At 36.1% G+C, this 21,563-nt stretch overlaps 3 protein-coding genes across 3 annotated transcripts; 2 read left to right on the forward strand and 1 right to left on the reverse strand.

Moving 5' to 3' along the window:
• The first annotated feature begins 3,713 nt into the window (after window positions 1-3,713).
• On the forward strand, window positions 3,714-11,014 carry LOC21408927 (homeobox-leucine zipper protein ATHB-15). The gene is made up of 18 exons (XM_010099828.2): window positions 3,714-4,923; window positions 5,056-5,215; window positions 5,374-5,474; window positions 5,603-5,693; window positions 6,039-6,134; window positions 6,220-6,333; window positions 6,414-6,497; window positions 6,632-6,787; window positions 7,114-7,188; window positions 7,311-7,417; window positions 7,502-7,694; window positions 8,099-8,284; window positions 8,415-8,495; window positions 8,681-8,815; window positions 8,898-9,223; window positions 9,602-9,707; window positions 10,468-10,617; window positions 10,719-11,014. The coding sequence occupies exons 1-18, from the start codon at window positions 4,718-4,720 to the stop codon at window positions 10,863-10,865; spliced, it is 2,514 nt and encodes an 837-aa protein (XP_010098130.1). The 5' UTR covers window positions 3,714-4,717; the 3' UTR covers window positions 10,866-11,014.
• A 2,387-nt stretch (window positions 11,015-13,401) lies between these two features.
• LOC21408928 lies at window positions 13,402-14,323 on the reverse strand. The gene has a single exon (XM_010099829.2). It carries the CDS (start codon window positions 14,271-14,273, stop codon window positions 13,686-13,688), a length of 588 nt encoding a protein of 195 aa, XP_010098131.1. The 5' UTR covers window positions 14,274-14,323; the 3' UTR covers window positions 13,402-13,685.
• Window positions 14,324-18,550: 4,227 nt separating this feature from the next.
• On the forward strand, window positions 18,551-19,192 carry LOC21408929. The gene has a single exon (XM_010099830.1). The coding sequence runs from the start codon at window positions 18,551-18,553 to the stop codon at window positions 19,190-19,192; it is 642 nt and encodes a 213-aa protein (XP_010098132.1).
• The last annotated feature ends 2,371 nt before the right edge of the window (window positions 19,193-21,563 follow it).

Below are 21,563 nucleotides of genomic sequence, written 5' to 3' on the forward strand. Positions count from 1 at the left end.
GACATATGTAGGTTAGGAGAAAAAACGGAGAGGAAAAAAACAGATTTTTTTCTTTATTATTATGTTGGGTTTTTGGCACAATTACTCCTTGAATTTATCGTGGTTTAGTAAATTATCCCTTAAATTTTTAATTTTAACAAGTTGTCCCTTAAACTTATAAATTTGTTACAATGTGTCATATTTAACTAAATTTGCTCCAATTTTTTATTAGATTTAAAGGATTAAAAGTTAAGATATTAAAAGACTCATGTTATATTTGAATGAGAATTTTGAAATTTTTGGCTCAATGTGTTTTTTAACACTAATTTAACACAATCTTCATCAAAATAGGGCATATTGTAATAACTTTACAAGTTGAATGGGCAACTTGTCAAAAATTAAAAGTTTAGGGGCAATTTACTAAACCACGACAAGTTTATGGAGCAAATGTGCTAAAAAATCTATTATGTTTGATATGTAGCCCCTCGTTTAATCTCTCATATTCAAAGATATTGAAATTAAAAGATAAAATCATTTTGGTACCATGTATTATAGTGAAACATACTTTTGGCACTCTATTTTTTTTTTGATAATATTAAAGCGGTATCTCAACGTTTTTAAAAACATCTTTTTGGTATCTTAAAACTGATTTTTGAGATATAAAATGACCGTAGTACCATTTTATTTAATTAATAAAAAACTAATAGATATAGAAAAAAATCTTGAACTTTTTATTTTATTATTTTATTTTAAATATTTTAACGTTTTAAAATATTTTTAGATTTTTTTAAAAATACTTATTTCTATTTAATTGATAAGAATGGTAGTTTGAACATTAAAATCTTAAAAATTAACTTTAGGGTATTTGGAAGATGTTTTTAAAAATTTGTCAATGTACCATTTTAATATTATAAAAAACACGGAGTATCAAGAGCGTTTTTCGCTATAATACATGGTACCAAAATAATTTTATCCTTCAAATTAATATTCTTTAAAGAATTTAAAAGCCTTCTCTAATCTAAATTCTCTATGTACCAAAATTATTAGTCCTCTCACCCCTCATCTCTTAAGCCCGTTTAGTTTGTTGATTTAAATTTTTAATTTTAGTTGAAATGCGATTTTATGTGAGAGCTTTTTGCTATAATAGAAAGTTAGATGAGACTATTTCTAAGAGTTTTTTACTATATAAAATTCAAATTTTAAACTCAAATTGATAAAATGAACCAAACTTTCGTCTAACTTTTTTCATCATACCGAACATGCTTCTCAGAGTATTATGGGGTTGTTCTTTTACAACGAAACTTAAAAAAAGTTTGAACTCGAGTTACAACTTTATTTAAGTTCATGTTCTTTTGTAAAATTTGAACTCAAGTTTGGGGCTAAACTTGAGTTTATAAACTCGAACTCAAGTTAATGAACAATATTTTTTCTATTCTTAAAAATATCATAATTTTTTCGTTTTAATTCTGATTAAGATGATTTTTTTTCTATGCATTCACAACGAAAATACGAATAAAACCTCGCTTATATATCCTATTAAAATTTTTTTTATCACTATTGAGTTTTTATTAAAATACTATTTAAATATATATTTAAGTTTTGATCCACTCAAACACCTCGTTCATTTCACCGATTCGAATATTCAGTTTTAGGTTTCTACAGTAAAAAGCTCTCAGAAAATATCACATCTAACTTTTTTTGCTATAGTGAAAAAATTTTCAGAAAATGTCACATCTCAACTCGAATTGAAAACTCGAATCCGCAAAGTGAACGAGTTCTCAAATCATAACTTAAATATGCACGTCCAAACGTAAACTCAAATTACAACTTAAACTTAAATTATAATTTAAATTCAATTTAAAATTATTACTCAAATAACCCTATCTCAAAAATATAGAAGAACAACCCTCTGTAACTGAAATGTACCAAGCGTATCTCTTCCATCGTCATATACATCATACATTTGAGTTTGCAGGCACTTGCTTTGAATACTGTAACGATTGGTAAACTGTAATAAATAAATAAATAAATAAATAAAAAGAGGAAAGGCTTTATATAATAGCTTTGGACAGCCGCGACTCTGTGGATAAGCCCTGCTAACCCGTAATTGTCCCTACGAGACCATTACATCACGCACCCACCATCCCATCACCCATTCTTTTGAGTGTCACGTGTCATGTCAGGGTCATGTCATGTATGTAACAATGTTCAACTGCACACACACTCACATATATATCATATATATGTATACATACATACGCATATGTCATATGCATTTTCAAGCTATAGATATACATGGCAGCGTGGTAATGATGACGTAGACTAATAAATGAAGTTAAAAGAAAAACAAAAAACTATTTTATTTTATTTTTTTCTGGAGAAATTAATAATATTATGGCATCAGCTTTATAAAAAATTAAAACCGAGGACGCATGCAAAAACCTCATCATGGTGTCCTCTCTGCCCCCACGCAAACCTCTCTCTTCCTCTCTCATGCCTTTCTTTAAGTAGTGTTTATTTTAAAGCTTCTGATTCGCGCATCTTCTACCCTCATTGCCCCTCGAATCCAACTTATTTACAATCTTGCACCTCGCCTTCATTTCCTCCTCACGACTCTATCCACGTTTGACAAAATTGCCATCGTTAGCCATGCATGATGATATATCATGGATTGCACAATTTCTTCGTACCACCATTTCATGCTCACCAATACTTCAAACGTGATTCTCAAGGAAAAAAAGCCGTACATTACTTAACTAATGTGGAAATTTCAAGTGTTTACTCATCCAAAAATAAGATCTAGAGAAAAAGATTTCACGGGTTTGAATCACAATTTAAATTTTTATAATGTAGTATTTTTTCTTATTAAGATTCCACGCATTTTATCAATTTAAGTTTAAAATTTGAGTTTTGTTATAGTAAAAAGCTCTTAAAAATAATCACATCTAAATTTTTTTACTACAGTAAAAACCTATCGCATAAAGTCACATCTCATCTTAAATTAAAAACTCGAATCAACGAACTAAACGAGCCATAAAATGAATTTGTATTCAGACTTTTTATATACAAACTTTTAGTAGTAAACTTCCAAGTTGAATAGAAAATTTTAGGAGTGTACATAGATCAGATTACGAGGTCTATCTACAATCCAATCTGTTTATGCGGATTAGAAAAATCTCAGTCTGCTACCAATCCGTCAGACTCTCAATCCAAAATAATTCAATCTGAATTTGCGGATTGGATTATACGGATTGACAAATTGACTTATGTTTTCAATATTCTCATAAAATTAAATACAAACATAACATAACTTAAAATTTAAATAGTTTTACAATTCATTACAACACAATTTAATATAATACATATATAGTTAAATATGTATATATACAATTAAGAAAAATCTCTTATATATATTATTAAAAATATATAAAAATACATATAGTATATATATTTTGAATTTACAGAAATGTTCATTCCGCAATCTAATCCATTAATGCAAAATGAGAAAATCTCAATCCCTTACTAATTAAAAACTTTTTCAATCCAATCCGCAGCGGATTGAATTGGAATATACGAATTGAACGGATGGGCAGATTTTAGTGTAAAAAAGAATTCCATGGGACAAATTCACTGGAGGGTAATTTAGTCTACTCACAGAAATTTAAATTTACTCGAGAAGAGAAACATTTATTATTTTTGATTAAAAAATAAATAAAAAGAAAAAAAGAGGGAAAAGCGTTTTTACACCATTTCCCTCCACAGTGGAGGAAAAAGAGAAGAGTCTGAGCGGAAAGTGACGAACCAATGAAAAACAACACAACAACAACACCAACACCAACAGCACCGAAACAGCGAACCTCATCAACACAGCTACAGCTGCGAACAGAACAGAGATAGCCACATGAATCATCCCCAAACCAAAACCAAAACAAAAAACAAAACAAAATAAATACAAATTTCTCTTCTAAAACCTTTTTTCTTCCACTTTTATCATCCTCTCTCCCTCTGCCCTGCCTCGAACTCCAAAAAAAAAAAAAAAAAAAAGAAAGGAAAAGCATTTTGTTTTTCTCTCCCTTGGCCTTCCGAACCGTTTCAGTAATTTTTTGGAAGAAACAAAATCGCAGAGCCCGTGATTTCCCTCTTTTGACTCCTAAAAAGAAAGAAAGAAGGAAAAAAAAAGGAGCACTCTTTCTTCAATCACTTTTCTTTCTTTCTTCTATCATGGCTTCGAAACCCTAGAAAATGTCTCTGATATCGCGAGCGAAACGGTGAAGATCGGCGACTCGGAGATCGCTGGTGATGGGGAATCGGAGTGGCAGCCGAGTTGAATCGGGAATTTCTTTCTTCTTCTGAAAAAAAAAGAAAACAAAAAAATTAAGAGAGTGCTTTTTGGTGCTTTGCTACGAAAGTGTTGTCTGGATTCAGATCGTCGTCGTTGGTTTTCTATCAGCTTGATCGAGCTCTGATCTCGAAGATTTCTTATGCGTTCGTTCGTTCGTTGTGTTTGGCGTCGCCTCTCTTGTTTCGGGAAACAAGCGTAACTGCCTCCCAGTTAAGGATACTTCTGTCCCTTCGTCGCTTTAGTAAGTCAACTTCAAAAGAGCAAAAAAAAAAAAAAAAGTTTTTTCCTTTAATGCTCTAGAAGTGTTCCGAGGTAGTTTGTTGTTGCTAGGAGGAAAAGAGAAGCGACGTCGTATTTGGGTCTGGGTTGTTTGTTTGGGTGGAACAATATTGAGAAATGGCTATGTCCTGCAAGGATGGTAAACCGGGATTGGACAACGGTAAGTATGTGAGGTACACACCTGAGCAGGTTGAAGCCCTTGAGAGGCTCTATCACGATTGCCCCAAACCCAGTTCCATTCGTCGTCAACAGCTCATTCGGGAATGCCCCATTCTCTGCAACATTGAGCCTAAGCAAATCAAGGTCTGGTTCCAGAACAGAAGGTAAAAACTGGAATTTATGTTTTGGATCTTATTTTTATGCGACTGCTGTGGGAAAGTAAAGATTTTTGTTTTGGATTTTGATCAATTTCTTTCGATTTCATTAGTGGGTTGTTTGTGTTTCGGTTTGTTCAGATGCAGAGAGAAGCAGAGGAAAGAAGCTTCGCGGCTTCAGGCCGTGAATCGGAAGCTGACGGCGATGAATAAGCTTTTGATGGAGGAAAATGATAGGTTGCAGAAGCAGGTGTCACAGCTGGTGTATGAAAATGGATACTTCCGCCAACATACCCAGAGTGTGAGAAAACATTACATTTGCTTTGCTTCATTAACAATATACATATATAAACAATCTCTATTTTTCCATCATTATCACTAGTATTTTTACTTGTTAGAACTGGTTTGATTTTTTGTGAATTATTATGTGATTTTTTTTTATGGGTTATCCTCTTGTAGACAACGCTTGCAACCAAAGACACAAGTTGTGAATCGGTGGTCACGAGTGGTCAACACCATTTGACCCCTCAGCATCCGCCGAGAGATGCTAGTCCTGCAGGGTTAGTGGGGATGTTGTTGTTGGGTCCTTTTCAGTCATCGTTTCTTGCGACGTCTCTTGTTTTTGTGTGTGTGTGTGTGTGTGTTTTAGAGCCTTATTTGATTTATTTATGGTCTGTGTTTTTTTCAGGCTTTTGTCCATTGCAGAGGAAACTTTAGCAGAGTTTCTTTCAAAGGCTACTGGAACTGCTGTTGAGTGGGTCCAAATGCCTGGAATGAAGGTACCGTAATAAATATTTTTAATAAACCTCTTAATTAAATCAAAGTTTCATAATATAATAATAATCCGGAGAAGCTTAAGCTGTGGGAGGTGAATAGTGTGGGAACTTTCATACTGATTATTGTGAACCCTAAAATATAAGTACCCCTTAATATCAGAAGCTTTATCATAATTTTGAATTAACATTGCTATAATTATCTTGTTACTTGTGTATGAAATATCTGGTACTTCAAACTTGTACGGACGGCCAATTTAATTTTTTGGTTTTCAAGAAAGGAAAAAACGAGAGAGTGACTAATATGATTTTTTTTTTCTTTTTTGTTGTTATCTCTTCTGATTGGCACAGCCTGGTCCGGATTCCATTGGAATCGTTGCTATTTCTCATGGTTGCACTGGAGTGGCAGCACGTGCCTGCGGCTTGGTGGGTCTAGAACCTACAAGGGTAAGTTCACGTAGAAAGCTACCTTATGTAGTACTCTTCTGAATTTGACTGAAGACATTATCACCATATTCTGTTTTTGTTCTAGGTTGCGGAAATCCTCAAGGATCGCCCCTCGTGGTTCCGCGACTGCCGAGCTGTGGATGTTTTGAACGTGCTGCCCACAGCAAATGGTGGAACCATTGAGCTGCTTTATTTGCAGGTGCGTTTGAATTCCACTTGTCATTTTAGTCAGAACAGTCTTGTACTTGAGAATTTTTTTCAACCTTTTCATTGGTGCAGCTCTACGCTCCGACTACTTTGGCGCCTGCCCGAGACTTCTGGTTGTTGCGCTACACTTCTGTTTTAGAAGATGGCAGCCTTGTGGTACGAAGCTCTGAAGACTTAGGAACTTTATTTCATATTTCCAGTATATATCAATTGAAGTATATACATTTACACAGTTGTAAGTACATGGGTATTTTCTTTTGCCCATTTAACTCATTCGTCATGATGTTTAGGTCTGTGAGCGATCTCTTAAAAATACTCAAAATGGCCCAACCATGCCTCCAGTGCAGCATTTTGTTAGGGCGGAAATGCTGCCTAGTGGATACCTCATCCGACCTTGTGAAGGGGGTGGTTCAATCATACACATTGTTGATCACATGGATTTGGAGGTGAGTGTTGAAAGAGGAGAATATTCGGCTGTAATTTGGTTGCTGATCTCTAGGGATTGTCTAGCTGTATTCTATGATCAATTATAGAATTGGCCAACCCTGTCAACTAAAAAAGTTAGCTGTACAATGATTTTCTTTCTTTCTTTGTATCTTTTGTAACCTATAAGTAGTGTTCATATAGATGTCTTATCTGCATCAATAAAAATACAATTTCATCCAATTATTCTTCTCCTAATTTTCAAGTTGTAGTTATTTACATTTGTACCTAGACTATTTCTGATGCGTATATACGAAGGGTAACTTAGTTTACTTCTTTCCATGACTAGCCTTGGAGTGTGCCTGAAGTACTGCGTCCGCTCTATGAATCATCAACTGTTCTTGCTCAAAAGACAACAATGGCGGTGAGATTATCTGTCTGCTTTTATGATAATTGATCTTGCTATATAATTAAGAGAGGAAACTACCAAATGAAGTATCTGTAATGATCTTTTTTTTTATTTTTTTATTTTTTATCTTTCTCCAGGCTTTACGTCAGCTAAGGCAGATAGCCCATGAGGTTTCTCAGTCTAATGTCACAGGCTGGGGTAGACGTCCTGCCGCTCTGAGGGTGCTAAGCCAGAGGCTAAGCAGGTTGGTGTGTTATTTTTGAGTTAATCTCTTTCTCACTTGGCGGAGTTGTTGCTAATAAGAAATCTAACGGGTGTTATCTGGCAGGGGTTTCAATGAGGCACTTAACGGTTTTACTGATGAGGGGTGGTCAATGATGGGAAGCGATGGCATGGATGATGTTACTATCCTTGTAAACTCATCTCCTGACAAGCTAATGGGTTTAAATCTTTCTTTTGCAAATGAATTTCCAGCTGTCAGCAATGCAGTTTTATGTGCCAAAGCCTCAATGCTGTTACAGGTCAGCCTTGCTGAAATGTTCTTTGTGAAAAATACATTGACCTGCTTAGTTGAATCACTTGTAGCAACTAAATTTTGCCACGTACATACTACATATAACTAAATTGCTGATAACATTTCTTTTGTGAAGAGTGGCTTGGTACGAAATATTTGCTTATCTATTGTATATCAATAGTCTATTGTGCCCTTTTATTTTAGTCTTCGGTTCACACTAACAAGTCAATATGATATGTACGGTCATGCTTATCCCAAAATTTAATTATGGTGAATGATGGTGCACCGTTGAAAACTTTTCCAGAATGATGTCATATGGTTGCTAGTTGTGTTTTACCCATCATTTATTACCATTTTATTGAGTTTGACGTTTCTTCCATCATCTGTGTTTTGCTGTTTCTTTTTTCGCAGAACGTTCCTCCTGCTATCCTTCTTAGGTTCCTGCGAGAGCATAGGTCAGAATGGGCAGACAACAATATTGATGCTTACTCAGCTGCAGCTGTTAAAGTAGGCCCCTGTAGTTTAGCTGGTTCCCGAGTAGGAAGTTTTGGGGGTCAAGTTATACTTCCCCTGGCTCAAACTATTGAGCATGACGAGGTAATGGTTTTGAGGATAAATGATAGCATCACTCTTATAAAAATGTCTAGGACCTGAACTTGTATCATTTTTATTTTCTTTTAGTCTTCTATTTTTATTATGTAATGTCCTATGACTCTATTTGCCATAGTTCTTGGAAGTGATTAAGTTGGAAGGTGTTGGCCACTCTCCTGAAGATGCAATGATGCCTAGAGAAATGTTTCTTTTGCAAGTAAGTTTTATTACTCCATTGGTTTTTAATGGTTCATTATGTTGATGGTCAATTTTAATATTTGCTCGCTCATAGATGGGCCAATGTTGTTAACTCCTGCAAGGCATTAGACCAAAGGGGAAAAAATGGTTTATTGGACTCTGTTTTATGACGAAATAATTACTGTGATTTTCGTGTCTCAATAGTTGTGCAGTGGAATGGATGAGAATGCTGTTGGCTCCTGTGCTGAACTAATTTTCGCTCCAATTGATGCGTCATTTGCTGATGATGCACCTCTTCTGCCTTCTGGATTTCGTATAATTCCTTTGGATTCTGGAAAGGTTAGCCTTGTAAGAATTTATTAGGGCAGGGTTCTTAAGTCGATAATGCAAATTCTTAACGTGTAATTGGAAAATATTGCAGGAAGCCTCCAGCCCAAATCGCACCCTTGACCTGGCATCTGCTCTTGAAATTGGCCCAAATGGAAATAAAGCGACTAATGATTATTCTGCAAATTCTGGCTGCGTGAGATCTGTGATGACCATAGCATTTGAATTTGCATTTGAGAGCCACATGCAAGAACATGTAGCATCCATGGCAAGGCAATATGTTCGCAGCATTATATCTTCAGTTCAAAGGGTTGCATTAGCACTCTCACCTTCGCATTTGAGTTCACATGCTGGTCTTCGGTCACCACTTGGTACACCTGAGGCACAGACACTTGCTCGTTGGATCTGCAACAGTTATAGGTGAATATCTCTCTCTCTCTCTCTCTCTCTCTATATATATATATATATATATATATATATCTGTGTGTGTGTGTGTGTCTTGTCCCTTACTCCCATTCCGTCTCTCTTTCTGGAGAAAGGGTGCTTCATGCTTGGGTTATAAGAAACATTTAGCTTTCGAACATGTCATCATGCTGCCAGGTTTAGGTTCTGAGGGCCTTCGCATCACGTCCGATCACTATTATATGTCTTACGGTCTTGTATTTGTTGCATTGCAGCATACTAGATCATTTCATATTGTTTTCCTCCACTTGCACTTTGCATAAAGTCATAATTAGTTGAATAAAGTGTTAATAAGAAAGTTATTTCTTAGATACTTATGTCACTTCACCAATGCAGGTGCTACTTGGGTGTGGAGCTACTGAAGTCCAGCGGTGAGGGGGGTGAATCTCTTCTGAAATCCTTGTGGCATCACTCAGATGCGGTTATGTGTTGCTCTTTGAAGGTGTGCATATATCTCTTGAAAACTCCAGACAAAAGTCTCTCTTGTTACATCCACATGCACTCACACTACTTGCACTCATGCTTACCCAAATTTTTTATCCTCTCATACTTAAACTGGGATCATACACGATGCAATGACAAACACAAACTGGGCCTTACTCATTTGGAACACGTGGATTTGGAAGTACTGATGTATATAAGACCTACAAGCTTCGTAAGATATGGTCTGATAGTCGAGAATTTGAGATTTAACAAACTGAAATAAAGCATCTTACGAACAAAATGTGCATATGCTTTGGCCTTTGGCCCTTGGGTTGAAATCATTATTCATCTGATCCAAGAGGGGGAAAAAAAAAAAACAACAACAAATACAAGCCTTAATCCCAAATTAATTGGGGTTGGCTATATGGATTTCTCGTTTCCAATCTGCTTTATTAAACACGAGACCCTCCTAAAGCCCTAGATCTTGAAACTCGTGCCTAACTACGTCAGTCCAAGTAATTCTTGGTTTACCTCTCGCTCTCTTAGTACTAAAAAAAAAAAAAAAAAGTGTGCGCCAATTTGCCTATATTTGCCAGCAAAAAATTTTCATTCCCATTGTCAGTTGGTGAGGTTAGTTTCTGTGTTCATCTCAATCTAGGACACCTTTTCAGCTTCACATAGGTCAGAATCTCTAGCTTCTGTGTCTACTTTTAAAATGTGAATGATAAGTTTGATTCTAACCTCCATTTTCTATGCCCTTTTCTTACGCTTGTATGCAGGCACTGCCAGTTTTTACTTTTGCTAACCAGGCAGGGCTGGACATGCTTGAAACTACCTTGGTTGCGCTACAAGACATAAGTCTGGAAAAGATCTTTGATGATCATGGTCGAAAGACGCTTTGCTCAGAATTCCCACAGATAATGCAACAGGTCTAGCCTTTGCTTTTGTTCCCTTTATTTTACCGTAAAACTAAATATTGCTTTTAGACTTGTAAAACTTTGTTCTGATTTATTATGGTATCTTCTTGTAGGGTTTTGCTTGTCTTCAAGGTGGTATCTGTCTTTCAAGCATGGGGCGGCCCGTGTCGTACGAGAGAGCAGTGGCTTGGAAAGTGCTGAACGAAGAGGAGAACGCCCACTGCATATGCTTTATGTTTATGAACTGGTCTTTTGTGTGATATTCAGACAGGTCAAGTTACAGAACTACTACTTTGTTAGCTGTTAGACTTTAAGAAAGGAAGGATAGAAACCTTAAATGTGTTTTCTTATGTCTGTCTTTTGGCTATTATGACGTTGGATGTTAAAACTGAAGTTAGTTCCAGACACACTCGTTCTTGCCTACGTTGCCTTTGTTTCTTCACGTTATAACGTGATTAGTTGATGTTATTATCGTTTCATTTACTGGTTCCCTATTTGATGCCTTCTTGACTAATTAAGTTGAGTTGTGGCTCTTAATTATCCGTCCTATCTACTATAATTTGCATACTTGGCCCGAGATCAATTATTTGATAAAGGGGCATTTAGTTTATTTTAAAAACGGTTTTTAAGTAAATAATATATTTTTGAGACCGTTGAATTAAGTGGCATTTTTTTATTTATTTATAAATATTCATTTATCTGTTGTAAATGCAGTATTTATTGATAAATATAACATTTATGTTAAGTATTTACTAATAAATATTGTATTTACGGCGGGTAAATAAATATTTACCATGTTATTTACTGAAAAATCTATGATTATTGTTATTTTTTCAGTTGTCTGGTTCAGTTCATATAGATTTTTTTTTTTTTTTTTTTTGTTTTGTTTTGTTTTTGCATGAATGAAAGATGAACGTATAGTCGGCTGTCTAATGGCTCAGATATTGTACACGATTACGAACTCGCATGGGGGAATCACACAAGATAGGCCATTGGTCGAAATTTCACAACTTGCTTTCTTTATTCTTCTCTTCTTTCATGTTCGGACCGACCCTTTGCTTTCTGATATCTCCCCTCATTTAAATCTCGTTATAATCAATTCTTATTTATTCAGGTAAAACATTACGTGTATCATAAGAATATATTGAAGAAAAAAAAATGCGCGTGATCTGATTATAAATTGTGTGTGGTACTTTGAAGGCCGTCATGTTTACTTTTGAATTGTGCTTTCTGAGAACCTGAGAATTTGTGGGGAACAGTAGACTAAAAAATGTCATAGATGCATGAGAGCCAAAGCAAAAGGGAGTGATGAAGCTTATTTCACTGAACGGATTTGGTTGAAGCCTGAACTTATGTTAATCAGATACATGATTTTCATTATGGGAGTAACTAAAAATAATAAGCTAAAGACTTCCCGAGGTTATACCAAAGCGAGAATCCGATACATGCATAGTTGTGGTTTTTTCAACAAGAGAACAACTGAGCTTTCTTCACAAGACAAGTACTAATTATTATGTAAAATGCCTATGATCGTAAGCTAGATAAATGACATTATTTGGTATGACTAACTGAAGATCAGACTATATACATATACATATATAAATATATTATATTAAATTTTATTGTGTTTGTCTTTAGATTATTAGACTGGATGTTGAGACTGAAGTTAATTCCAGACGCTCGTTCTTGCTTACGTTGCCTTTGCCTTTTCACGTTATAACGTGATTAGTTGATGCTGTCGTTTCATTACTACTCTATTTGATGCCTTTTTGATCAATTCAATTGGGTTGTGGCTCTTAATTATCCGTTCTATTCCCTTTTGCATGCTTTGGCCCGATCGCGAAATATTTTGATGATCACTTTTTGGAGTATAAAGATGACGTCTAGTAGGCTGTCGAATGGCTCAGATTTTGGACACGAACACACGTGGGGTGATCACACAAGATGCGACCATTAGTAGATGATATTGAACGGTTGATATTTCATGACTTGCTTCTCTAATTATTAGTTACATGTGTGGACCGATCCTTTTCTTTCTGACATCTCCCGTTCTTTAAATCGTTAAAATAACTCCTTGATTATTCTATATAAGACATTACGTGTATCATAGCAATGTATTGACAGTAGGGGAAAAAAAAATGGCGTGTTAATGTGCTTATAAATTGTTTCCGTTGCTTTGAAGGCTCTGTTATGTGGACTCTTTTTATTTATTTATTTTTTTTTATTTTAAATGTACCGGGAACATTAATAGATTTATTTATGTTGTAGAGACGCGAGATCCAAAGAGAGAAGAAGGTATGACGTTGAACAGGTGAACTTGTAATTAACTTGATGCATGATATGGCAAGAGGAAAAAGAAAAATATGCCAGAACGAATATATAGCAGAACATTAATTATTTCATTACTAATTAAAGAATAATACAACTGATTTTATTAAAGCTCCAACTTACGTTAATCAGATACAAGATCTTCATCACCAGGTAGGCTAAAAAAAAAAAAAAAAAAAACTAATTAATAAAAGACTCTTGAAGTTAGACCAACGCAAGAAACCCTATACGTGGTTGTAGCTTTTCAACGAGACTTTCAACTAAGCCTTCTTTACAAACATAAGATGCCCATGATAAGCTAGCTGGCTAAAGGACATTATAATTTGATATGACTGAACCGAAGATCAGACTATATTGAATATTTGAAGAAAACAAAAGGCCAAATCCTCATAACCGGCCAAGCTGGCGTACGTTGACTCCAATTAGTTCAACAAAATTACAAAAGCACGGTAAAACTTCATGATCTCCACCTAAAAAAAAGCAGAATTGCAGAAAAATCCTAGAAGGGTGATATCGAAAGGTGGAGAAACAGCAACAAAATAAGCATATATTACAACACGTACGTAAAAGCCCTTGGATAATATTAAAACATAGGGAGAGAGAATTAATTTGAGAAAAACCCAACAAGGACTTTAAAAAGGTCATAAGCTAATTAAATATAAAATATAAGGAGAGATCCAGGGTTAACAAATACAAAACCCCACGTCCCATTTCATGTAAAACCTTGCTGGCATGCAAATATTGGCAAGTGCTCAAGAAGAAGTAGTCATAGTTAGATCCCTCATGTCCCTCGTGATGGCCGGAATACAACTCGAGCTCCGAGCGATCCCGCCCTTCTTAGCACCTCCTTTGTCCCTAGGGCTAATGGACTTTGCCCTAATGTTCCTTCCATCGAGCTTGCTCTTCTTCAGCATCTCTCTCATGGCCTCGGCTTGGAACAGCACAGGATAAGCCCTGCTGTACTTGTTGAACCTAACGCAGGCGTTCGTGTGCGCCGCCAAGGCCTCTTCCTTGTTCTTCCCTCCACTCTTCTTCAGTTCCTCCTTCACCGCCTCCGCGCACAGCCCGCAGACCCACTTCCCAAGGAACTTGTCCCGCACCCGGTCTATGTACTCCGGCGTGCACTCCTCCACCATGCCGCAGCACTCGCACTTTGCGTCCTCCCCCTCCGATATCGGCGGCAGCCCCTTCATCTGGTCCATTGCCATGATCTCGGCTTCGGCCTTGCTCAGCTCGAACGAGATGTCCGACATCGTGCGGTGCAGGCTCTCCGAAGACAGCCTCGGCGGCTTCGACGTCCTGGAGTAAGTGCTACTGATAGCCTCTCCGTGGGGTGCCATAATGGATTAATAAGAATGTAGTTCTTTTAGTAGTAGTAGTAGTAATGAGAAAGTTTGGTGTGTTAGGACTTATTAGGGTCGCGTAATAGTGTATAGTGGAAATTATAAGTATTACGTGCGTAACATGAAGTTTATTTATAGTGGCTGTTTTGGGATCAAAGACAATGAGTTTATGTGGATCTTGGGAGCCTAGACGTCATTTGTCAATGGAAGCGTGAATAAGTGCTCGTGAAGGTGCTAGATTTTTCGAGAAGTAGTTGGAGGAAAAGCAAGTTAGGGTCTTGCCTTGTAGGTTTGAAATAAATGTAGCATGCAAATTCATGGTCGATGGGAGAGTTTCTTTTCTTTTATTCATAATTTATTATTTTTTTAATCTCCCAAATGGAGTTATGATGAGGACGAGGTGGTATTCGATTGGTACCATGAGTTTAATTTGCAGGGTAGTTGGCCGTAGGAGACCTGTCTTAGACGAGGGTCTTGGTTAATTAAGACCTCACTTAGCTCCTCATGGGTGAGCATGATCACATGGCCTATTATAGGCCACAGATATTGAACCTGTGGACCAAATAGCTTCAATCCCTTGACCGATATTTTTGAGTCAATTTTATTTGAACGATTTATTTATACACACTTAAGTTAATTAGTACTTACAAATTTTATCCACAAATCTCACAACAACGACTTAGTTCTATTAAGTACAAAATGTTTTCTTCATCATGTTAACAATTTTTAAAAGTTCACCTCAATATAAGACTACGTTTTCTTTCAGCCGCTGTAATAATTCAGTGTAATAAGTTTATAAGAGAAAATTGTACACCTCATATACCTTATCCATGAAATCCTATGCGTAAAGCAATAATGCATAATTAATAAGCTTCCCAACTTAAACGAATTTCCCCATTTTACTTAATTTTGCACGAAATTCCTTTAGAGGCTTGGACAAAGTCTTCATGGTTCATTATAAGCCAAAAATGTTGGTTAACTGACGACGTGCGTTTTTAATGGTGGAAGCTTAACTAATTTATTTTTAGGTCATTATCTCTCTGCGCAGAAAAGGGATTAAAGTTGGCCCACATTCACGTGTGCACTAATATAACCACAGAAATGAGGGCATGCAGAGCTTAAAAAGCTGTTTTGGTAGAGTAAACCATGCAAGAAAAGGACTGCTTCATATGAGTTTCCCTCACAACCATGCAGTGTACTCGGCCTTCACGAGCGGCAAAATCAATCATATCAGAAAGACGTTTCATTAAAGTTAGGTACCAAAAAAAAAAAAAACTACAAATTCATAAATCATATCAGAAAGACGTTTCATTAAAGTTAAGTAAAGTAAGCCCGCGTTTGTATTATTAGTTTATTTCAGTTTAACTCAATTTAAACGGTGAACACAATTTGAATTAGTGTTTGATAAGTATATAGTTTGAATTATATTCTCCGTTTAAACTAAGTTGAACGGTTCAACTTAGAGTTTAACTCTCCCCTCAAGTTCAATCATTCAAACTATTTTTATATAGTAAAAAAGTGCCCACTTTCTCTGTTTTTCACACCTATCAAACACAAATTTAAATTCTATTTTATGTTCAAATTAAAATTTGAACTACACATTCAAGCGTCAATTTAAACTATAATTTAAATCAAGCAGTTTGAATTATTCTATTCAAAATAAAAAATTTAAACTAGCATATCAAATGAGGTTAAGAGTCTTCATGAATTCAGAGTTATGATGTAAAAAGGTACTGATCTGTACATTATATGTTGGTTTCTTAGGATGGCAACCTATATATGTAAAACCTAACTTTCCACGTTTAGAAATATAGTGACGGGTCAGGCCCCAAGTGGGTTGTTGAGTTGCTATTAATGTAGTTCTCATGTCACTACAGTGCAAGAACAAAACAAAATATATAGGCTTTTGTGCTTGGTCGGTTCTGGGTAGTGGACCAACAAATTGTACATCGGGAACTTCACTAAGCCCAAAGTTTTGGGTTTTGTAAAGTCTTGTCACACTTGTGGTTGTTGCTCCAATATTCATTTGTTGCGTCTCCATATGACGGAAGCAAAGTGAAAATGGCAGATCCATCAAAACACATTACGTGGGCATTATTATCGGTTTCTTTGCTTGATAGGTTTTCATAGAAAACTTGAATAGTTTTTTAAACTTTTTCTTTTAAGAAAATACGTTGTACTAAAAAAATTTGAATTGTGATTTAAATTTATGAAACAAATTGTTAAGAATTAGACACGCTAACAGGCCATTTGGTTTATAAGTTTAAAAGAAAAATTTGAATAAAAATTTAAATTATGTGAGAGAATACACTGTAGTAAAAATGTTCGAACAATAGTTTAAATCTATGAAACAAAATTGTGGTAATTCTACATAGCCAAAAGTGATAAAATCTTGAAAAATAAATCAAGAAAAATCAAATCGTGGAAAAAAAAAATCGATACATAAAATTTATAGAAGTTATATGTCCTAATCTTTCAGCCGCTCATGCAGTTTCTCAATATGATGAAGAAGTTACAAGAGAAGTTATAAGGTTGATCTGTAAAATCCTCTGTTAAAAATAATAAATTATCAGGGCAATTAATTAGACTTCACTTCTTATTATTGACTTTGACTTTTGAGTAGTAGTATTAGAGTGCCGACCACCTCATACATATATTTAGCTTTATAATCTTCTATATCTTGTTAAGCCTAAATATGTTTGCTATTATTGGCTTTGACTTTTGAGAATTCACAACTTGGGTTGTGTATTTAAGAGAAAAATATTATAGCAGAAAAAGTTAAATTTAAATTTTTGTGAGAGAAAATACTGTAATAGTAGAACTTGAGTTGTGAAAAGAACATGGCTTAAATTTCTGTCTTACACAGCTCCTTATGGAATAAGCAAATGATCATAAAGAGATCCAGAACGCGATAAACTTGTTTAGTTTATGTCATATGTACAGAGAGCTTACAAGATATAGGATAGGATAGTTATGCTCATTCTATGTTTTAAACAAGTTCTTCAAACACAGACACAGAGATATATATAGATAGATATTTTTGACAGTTCAAAATTACCAAAAATAGATGGAAACACCCCTAAGCTCACCAAAGGTAATCTCTAATGCATGAACGGAAAAAATAATTGAGACAAATAGAGAAAGAGAGAATTCAGAGTACCGATCCATTCTTAAAGTACACAACAACATAAATGACAGAATATATGGAAGGCTTACTAAGTGGTGGTAGCCTCCTATTATAGCCCTCTATATCAGATAATTATAATGAGTAATGTTGAATAAACTCCCTGGGATTTATCCTTGATTTAGTCAATTAATCTTAAAGGTTGTCGTTATATTCAATTTATTGAATTTGATTATGAGAAGTTTCAGAAAGAAAATCTCATGATTCAAGAGATTCTAACAGCTTAGCTATCACATGATGCCCAACTTCCCCCAATTAAGTTTGGTGTCGTTTTGACCTTGTGATGATCTTGCTACGCTTCGAGATGCATATCGTCAAGAGAAAGGGGGAAGAAAACATGGTGATCTCCCAAAATTAGTTTGGTGTCGTTCTGTACAATAGCTTTTTTCATATGAAAAAAAGTAGTAATAATAATAATATAGCAACAAAGAACCAACATTATATAAATAATTTAATAATCAGGCAGCCATGATGTGGACTGGGAAGCCTTCATGATGCTACATTGTATTGAGAATATATTACAAATTTAGGTGACTTTTAACGTCGTTTCTTTGCTAGCTCACATTCGTGAGGAACTTTCATTTCTGGACCGTAATGTCCGGTCCAACCCAAACGAAAAGTTAGGCCCAAACCCAATCCAATAGAAGAGTACCCTTTTGTTTCGTTTAAAATAAAAAAGCAAAGTACGTGAAAGTGAACATGCTAAGCAAACTAAAAAGGCATAGAAAGAGCTCGGCTGCTCCGGCACATTGAAAGCATGTGTTGTACGCTCCTGTACCACTCAATCATACTTGCACAATTTTAAATTATACAAATCAACCCTTTCGCGAAAGAAACGAAAGCTGAAATTACAACATTACCCTTCTTCCTTCCTTTCTACTTCCACAGCCTCCATCGTCCCCTTTATATACCAACTCCTTCCTCTTCTTCTCTACAACCCAATTAACCCACAACAACAACAACAACAACAACAGCAACAACAACAACAACAAACAAAATATCAAACCCTCTCTCTCTCTCTCTCTAGACACAATCTCAAGAAAAAAAAGAATTCCCTCTCTCTCTCTCAGAACTCAAAAGAGAAAAAAAAATGGAACAAAATCTGCCGGTGATAGCGAAGAGAATATGGGGAATAGTACGGGTGGTGTACTTCATGCTGAGAAAAGGCATAACCTCAAAGAGAAAGCTCCTCCTCGACCTCAACATGATCATGAAGCGCGGCAAGCTCGCCAGCAAAGCCGCCCTCTCCAACCTCATGACCTTCCACGTCAGCTCCTCCTCATTCCGCCGCTCCTCTTCCGCCGCCGACCTCTCCGCCCTCCCCGTCGGCGAGTACGAGTTCAGCTGCAGCAACACTCCCAACTACGGCCCCTTCCACCTCATCTCCAAGAACGGCCACCACCACCGCCGCCATGCGCACCACTTCTTCGCTTGCGCCCACGCGCCGCCTACCCACGACGACGACGTCGCTGCAGCTAATGCCATCAAGGCCGTCTTGGAGATCATCAACAACAACGACCAGTCTCTCGCCGCCGCCGTCGAGGCCTCCCCGGCGCTCCCAGGCTTCGGACTCAGCCCCGCCGTGGTCCGCCAGCTGAGGATAACCGACTCGCCGTTCCCGCTGAGGGAGTCCGACGACGTCGACAGCCGCCAAGTCGACGAGGCCGCCGAGGAGTTCATTAAGAGGTTTTACAAGGATCTGAAGCAGCAGAGGAGGAACATGGCTGATTAAGGCGTGTTGATCAAGATTAATTTGGAAGTTTTTAAGCTTTACGTTACGCTTAATTAATTTGGTTCGGCAAGTCATGGTCGCGGCAAATATGATTAGTCTTCTCTATGTTAATGTTGTTGATAAACAATAAACGCATGCATATGATTATTTTTCTAATATAGTTTGTTTTTTGGGTCATCATGAAGTGCTTATAACTTCTATATGTTCTCGAAGAACTTGCAAGTGTTGTGTAGTATCCAATTGTAGAAAGAAAAGAAAAAGGAAAAAAAAAAAGAGGAACAAAAAGGAAGTCATGTAATGAGTGAGAGATTTTTGTATACCACGGTTCCAGAAATATATTTTAGCCTTATAAATGAATTGTGATGGATATTTTAGATTTTTCTTCCTCAAAGTTCTGTACTTTCTAGCTAATAATTAATATGAACTGTGAAGTAATCTTCGAAAGATTTTGTTTATTGAAATTAAGTACCAAGGAACAAGATAATCATCATAATTAATATTAAGAAAGGCACTGAAAAAATGAGTACTATATTCGGTTCAGAACAAGATACCGGTCCTGCCGGAATGAATTAGGTATATACCAAAAAGAATGTACTTAATATCCAAAAGAAAAAAAAAAAAGAATCCGCAGATCATCTTTTCGACGAGGAGGTCCAGTTCCCAAAGACGGTGGCGTGACGTGATTTTCACACACAATAAGCTTCTTCAAGCGAGGTCTCTCACATCTCCTGATGCTTGGGTACTGCCCTACCCTTGTATCCCGCGCTTTCATTCTACGCTAAATCTCGATACCTTTCCCTCGTCTTCAGAGATGGGACGAGACGCAGTCGGGCGCCGGCAGCTGACTCAAGTGCCCCCCGAACCGCGCGAAATGGTCGCCTATTACACGGCTCACTAACTCTGCCTGGGGTGGGGTACCTATTATTCGTCGGCGGTCCGGCGCACCCCTACTCACTTAAAGGATGCTGCTTAATTACGAAGGAAATTCATTCTGAATCTAGAGAGTTCCCCTTCGTTAAGCGCTTCGAGCCAGGAGTGGACATCATCATCATCTGCAGACAAATCCAGATCTTGTAAATTTCAATATCCTTTTCCTCCTGCACCTTTTCCTCGAAATGAGAAAGAAGATGGTACACTCGAATTGTATTATTTAAGTGCTTATTGCTTGCCAAAGATCCTACTTCTACAATTGGGAGGTCACCGGGTTATTAACATAAGTCGTGTTTTCTGTGGTTTTTCCATGTTACAACTTTTGAATACTATTCTATCTAAAAAAAAAAAAAGAGGAAGAAGAAGAATAATAATGTACTTGATGAAAAATTGTTATAAGTTTAATATCTTCTTTCCATTTTCCATGTAGAAAAGCGGCCATTAAATTATTAAACAAGTACTAACAATAAATCCATAATTTTATTTGATTTTCTTGTTAATCTTTTATGATTTTTCATCCTTCTACTTTGAATATAATTCCGAATCAAACTAACTAGCTTGTTGTATTGTTTTTTTTTTTTTTTTTTTTTTTTTTAAATTTTTTTTTTTTTTTTCCCCCTCTATTTTTTCCCCCTTCCTTAGCAGTTTCAAACTCCAATATGTAAAGGTCACCTTAGGTTGACATATCATTGTAACATGTGTAGGTAGGAAATTATTGAAAGGTCTTAAAAATACCATATTGCCCTTGTTTCAAAATTTTATTAGTATTTGTTGCTTTTACAGCCCCAGTACCACTTCCATTACCATTAACATGTCGGGATGTGCTTTTCCACTATGTTAAAAAGACTTAAAAGTGAACCAATAGCTGGCCCCTCCCTAAAATAAAATCACCTTTTTTCAACTTTTTCCTTTTTCTCTCCTTTTTAAATTTTCAACTTTTTTTCTTAATTGAGTTTTAATCAGAAACCCACTTTTGGTTTAAGTTGATAATTGGCTACTCCGAAGATTGTATCCAGAGGCAATATACCCATACCCAAATATGATGAATGCAAATCTAATTGTTTACCAAAAGTGACTAGCTTATACAACGGAGCAGATGATTTTGGCTATCTCTAACAAATTTTAAGACCACAAGTAATGAAAGTTTAATCTAAAAGGTTCCGAGATATGAAACCAGATAGTGGTCATAAAAGTTGTCTATACATATGTACATAATTAATTTAGGGATTCTTGATGAATATACATTAATAGCCAGACTAGGTTATAATACATAGTATATACTAACTTTTTTGAAAAACATTATTACATAACGTTTATGTAAATTTCATACGTTGATGAATCGAAACTTCCATCGGTTTTAAAAAGAGTCTTATGCGTGCTTAAATTGATGTGTCGAAAATTTTTTTTATATCGAGTCTCGTCTTGTATATGTCGTCTTTTC

Source organism: Morus notabilis, unplaced genomic scaffold (genome assembly GCF_000414095.1).
Source record: "Morus notabilis unplaced genomic scaffold, ASM41409v2 Scaffold307, whole genome shotgun sequence".
NCBI lineage: Eukaryota > Viridiplantae > Streptophyta > Magnoliopsida > Rosales > Moraceae > Morus > Morus notabilis.

Coding starts and splice junctions, on each gene's coding strand:
- LOC21408927 (XM_010099828.2), top strand. CDS start 4,718: ATGGCTATGTCCTGCAAGGATGGTAAACCGGGATTGGACAACGGTAAG. Junction 7,418..7,501: donor CTAAGCCAGAGGCTAAGCAG/GTTGGTGTGTTA, acceptor GTTATCTGGCAG/GGGTTTCAATGAGGCACTTA. Junction 8,816..8,897: donor TTCCTTTGGATTCTGGAAAG/GTTAGCCTTGTA, acceptor AAAATATTGCAG/GAAGCCTCCAGCCCAAATCG.
- LOC21408928 (XM_010099829.2), bottom strand. CDS start 14,273: ATGGCACCCCACGGAGAGGCTATCAGTAGCACTTACTCCAGGACGTCG.
- LOC21408929 (XM_010099830.1), top strand. CDS start 18,551: ATGGAACAAAATCTGCCGGTGATAGCGAAGAGAATATGGGGAATAGTA.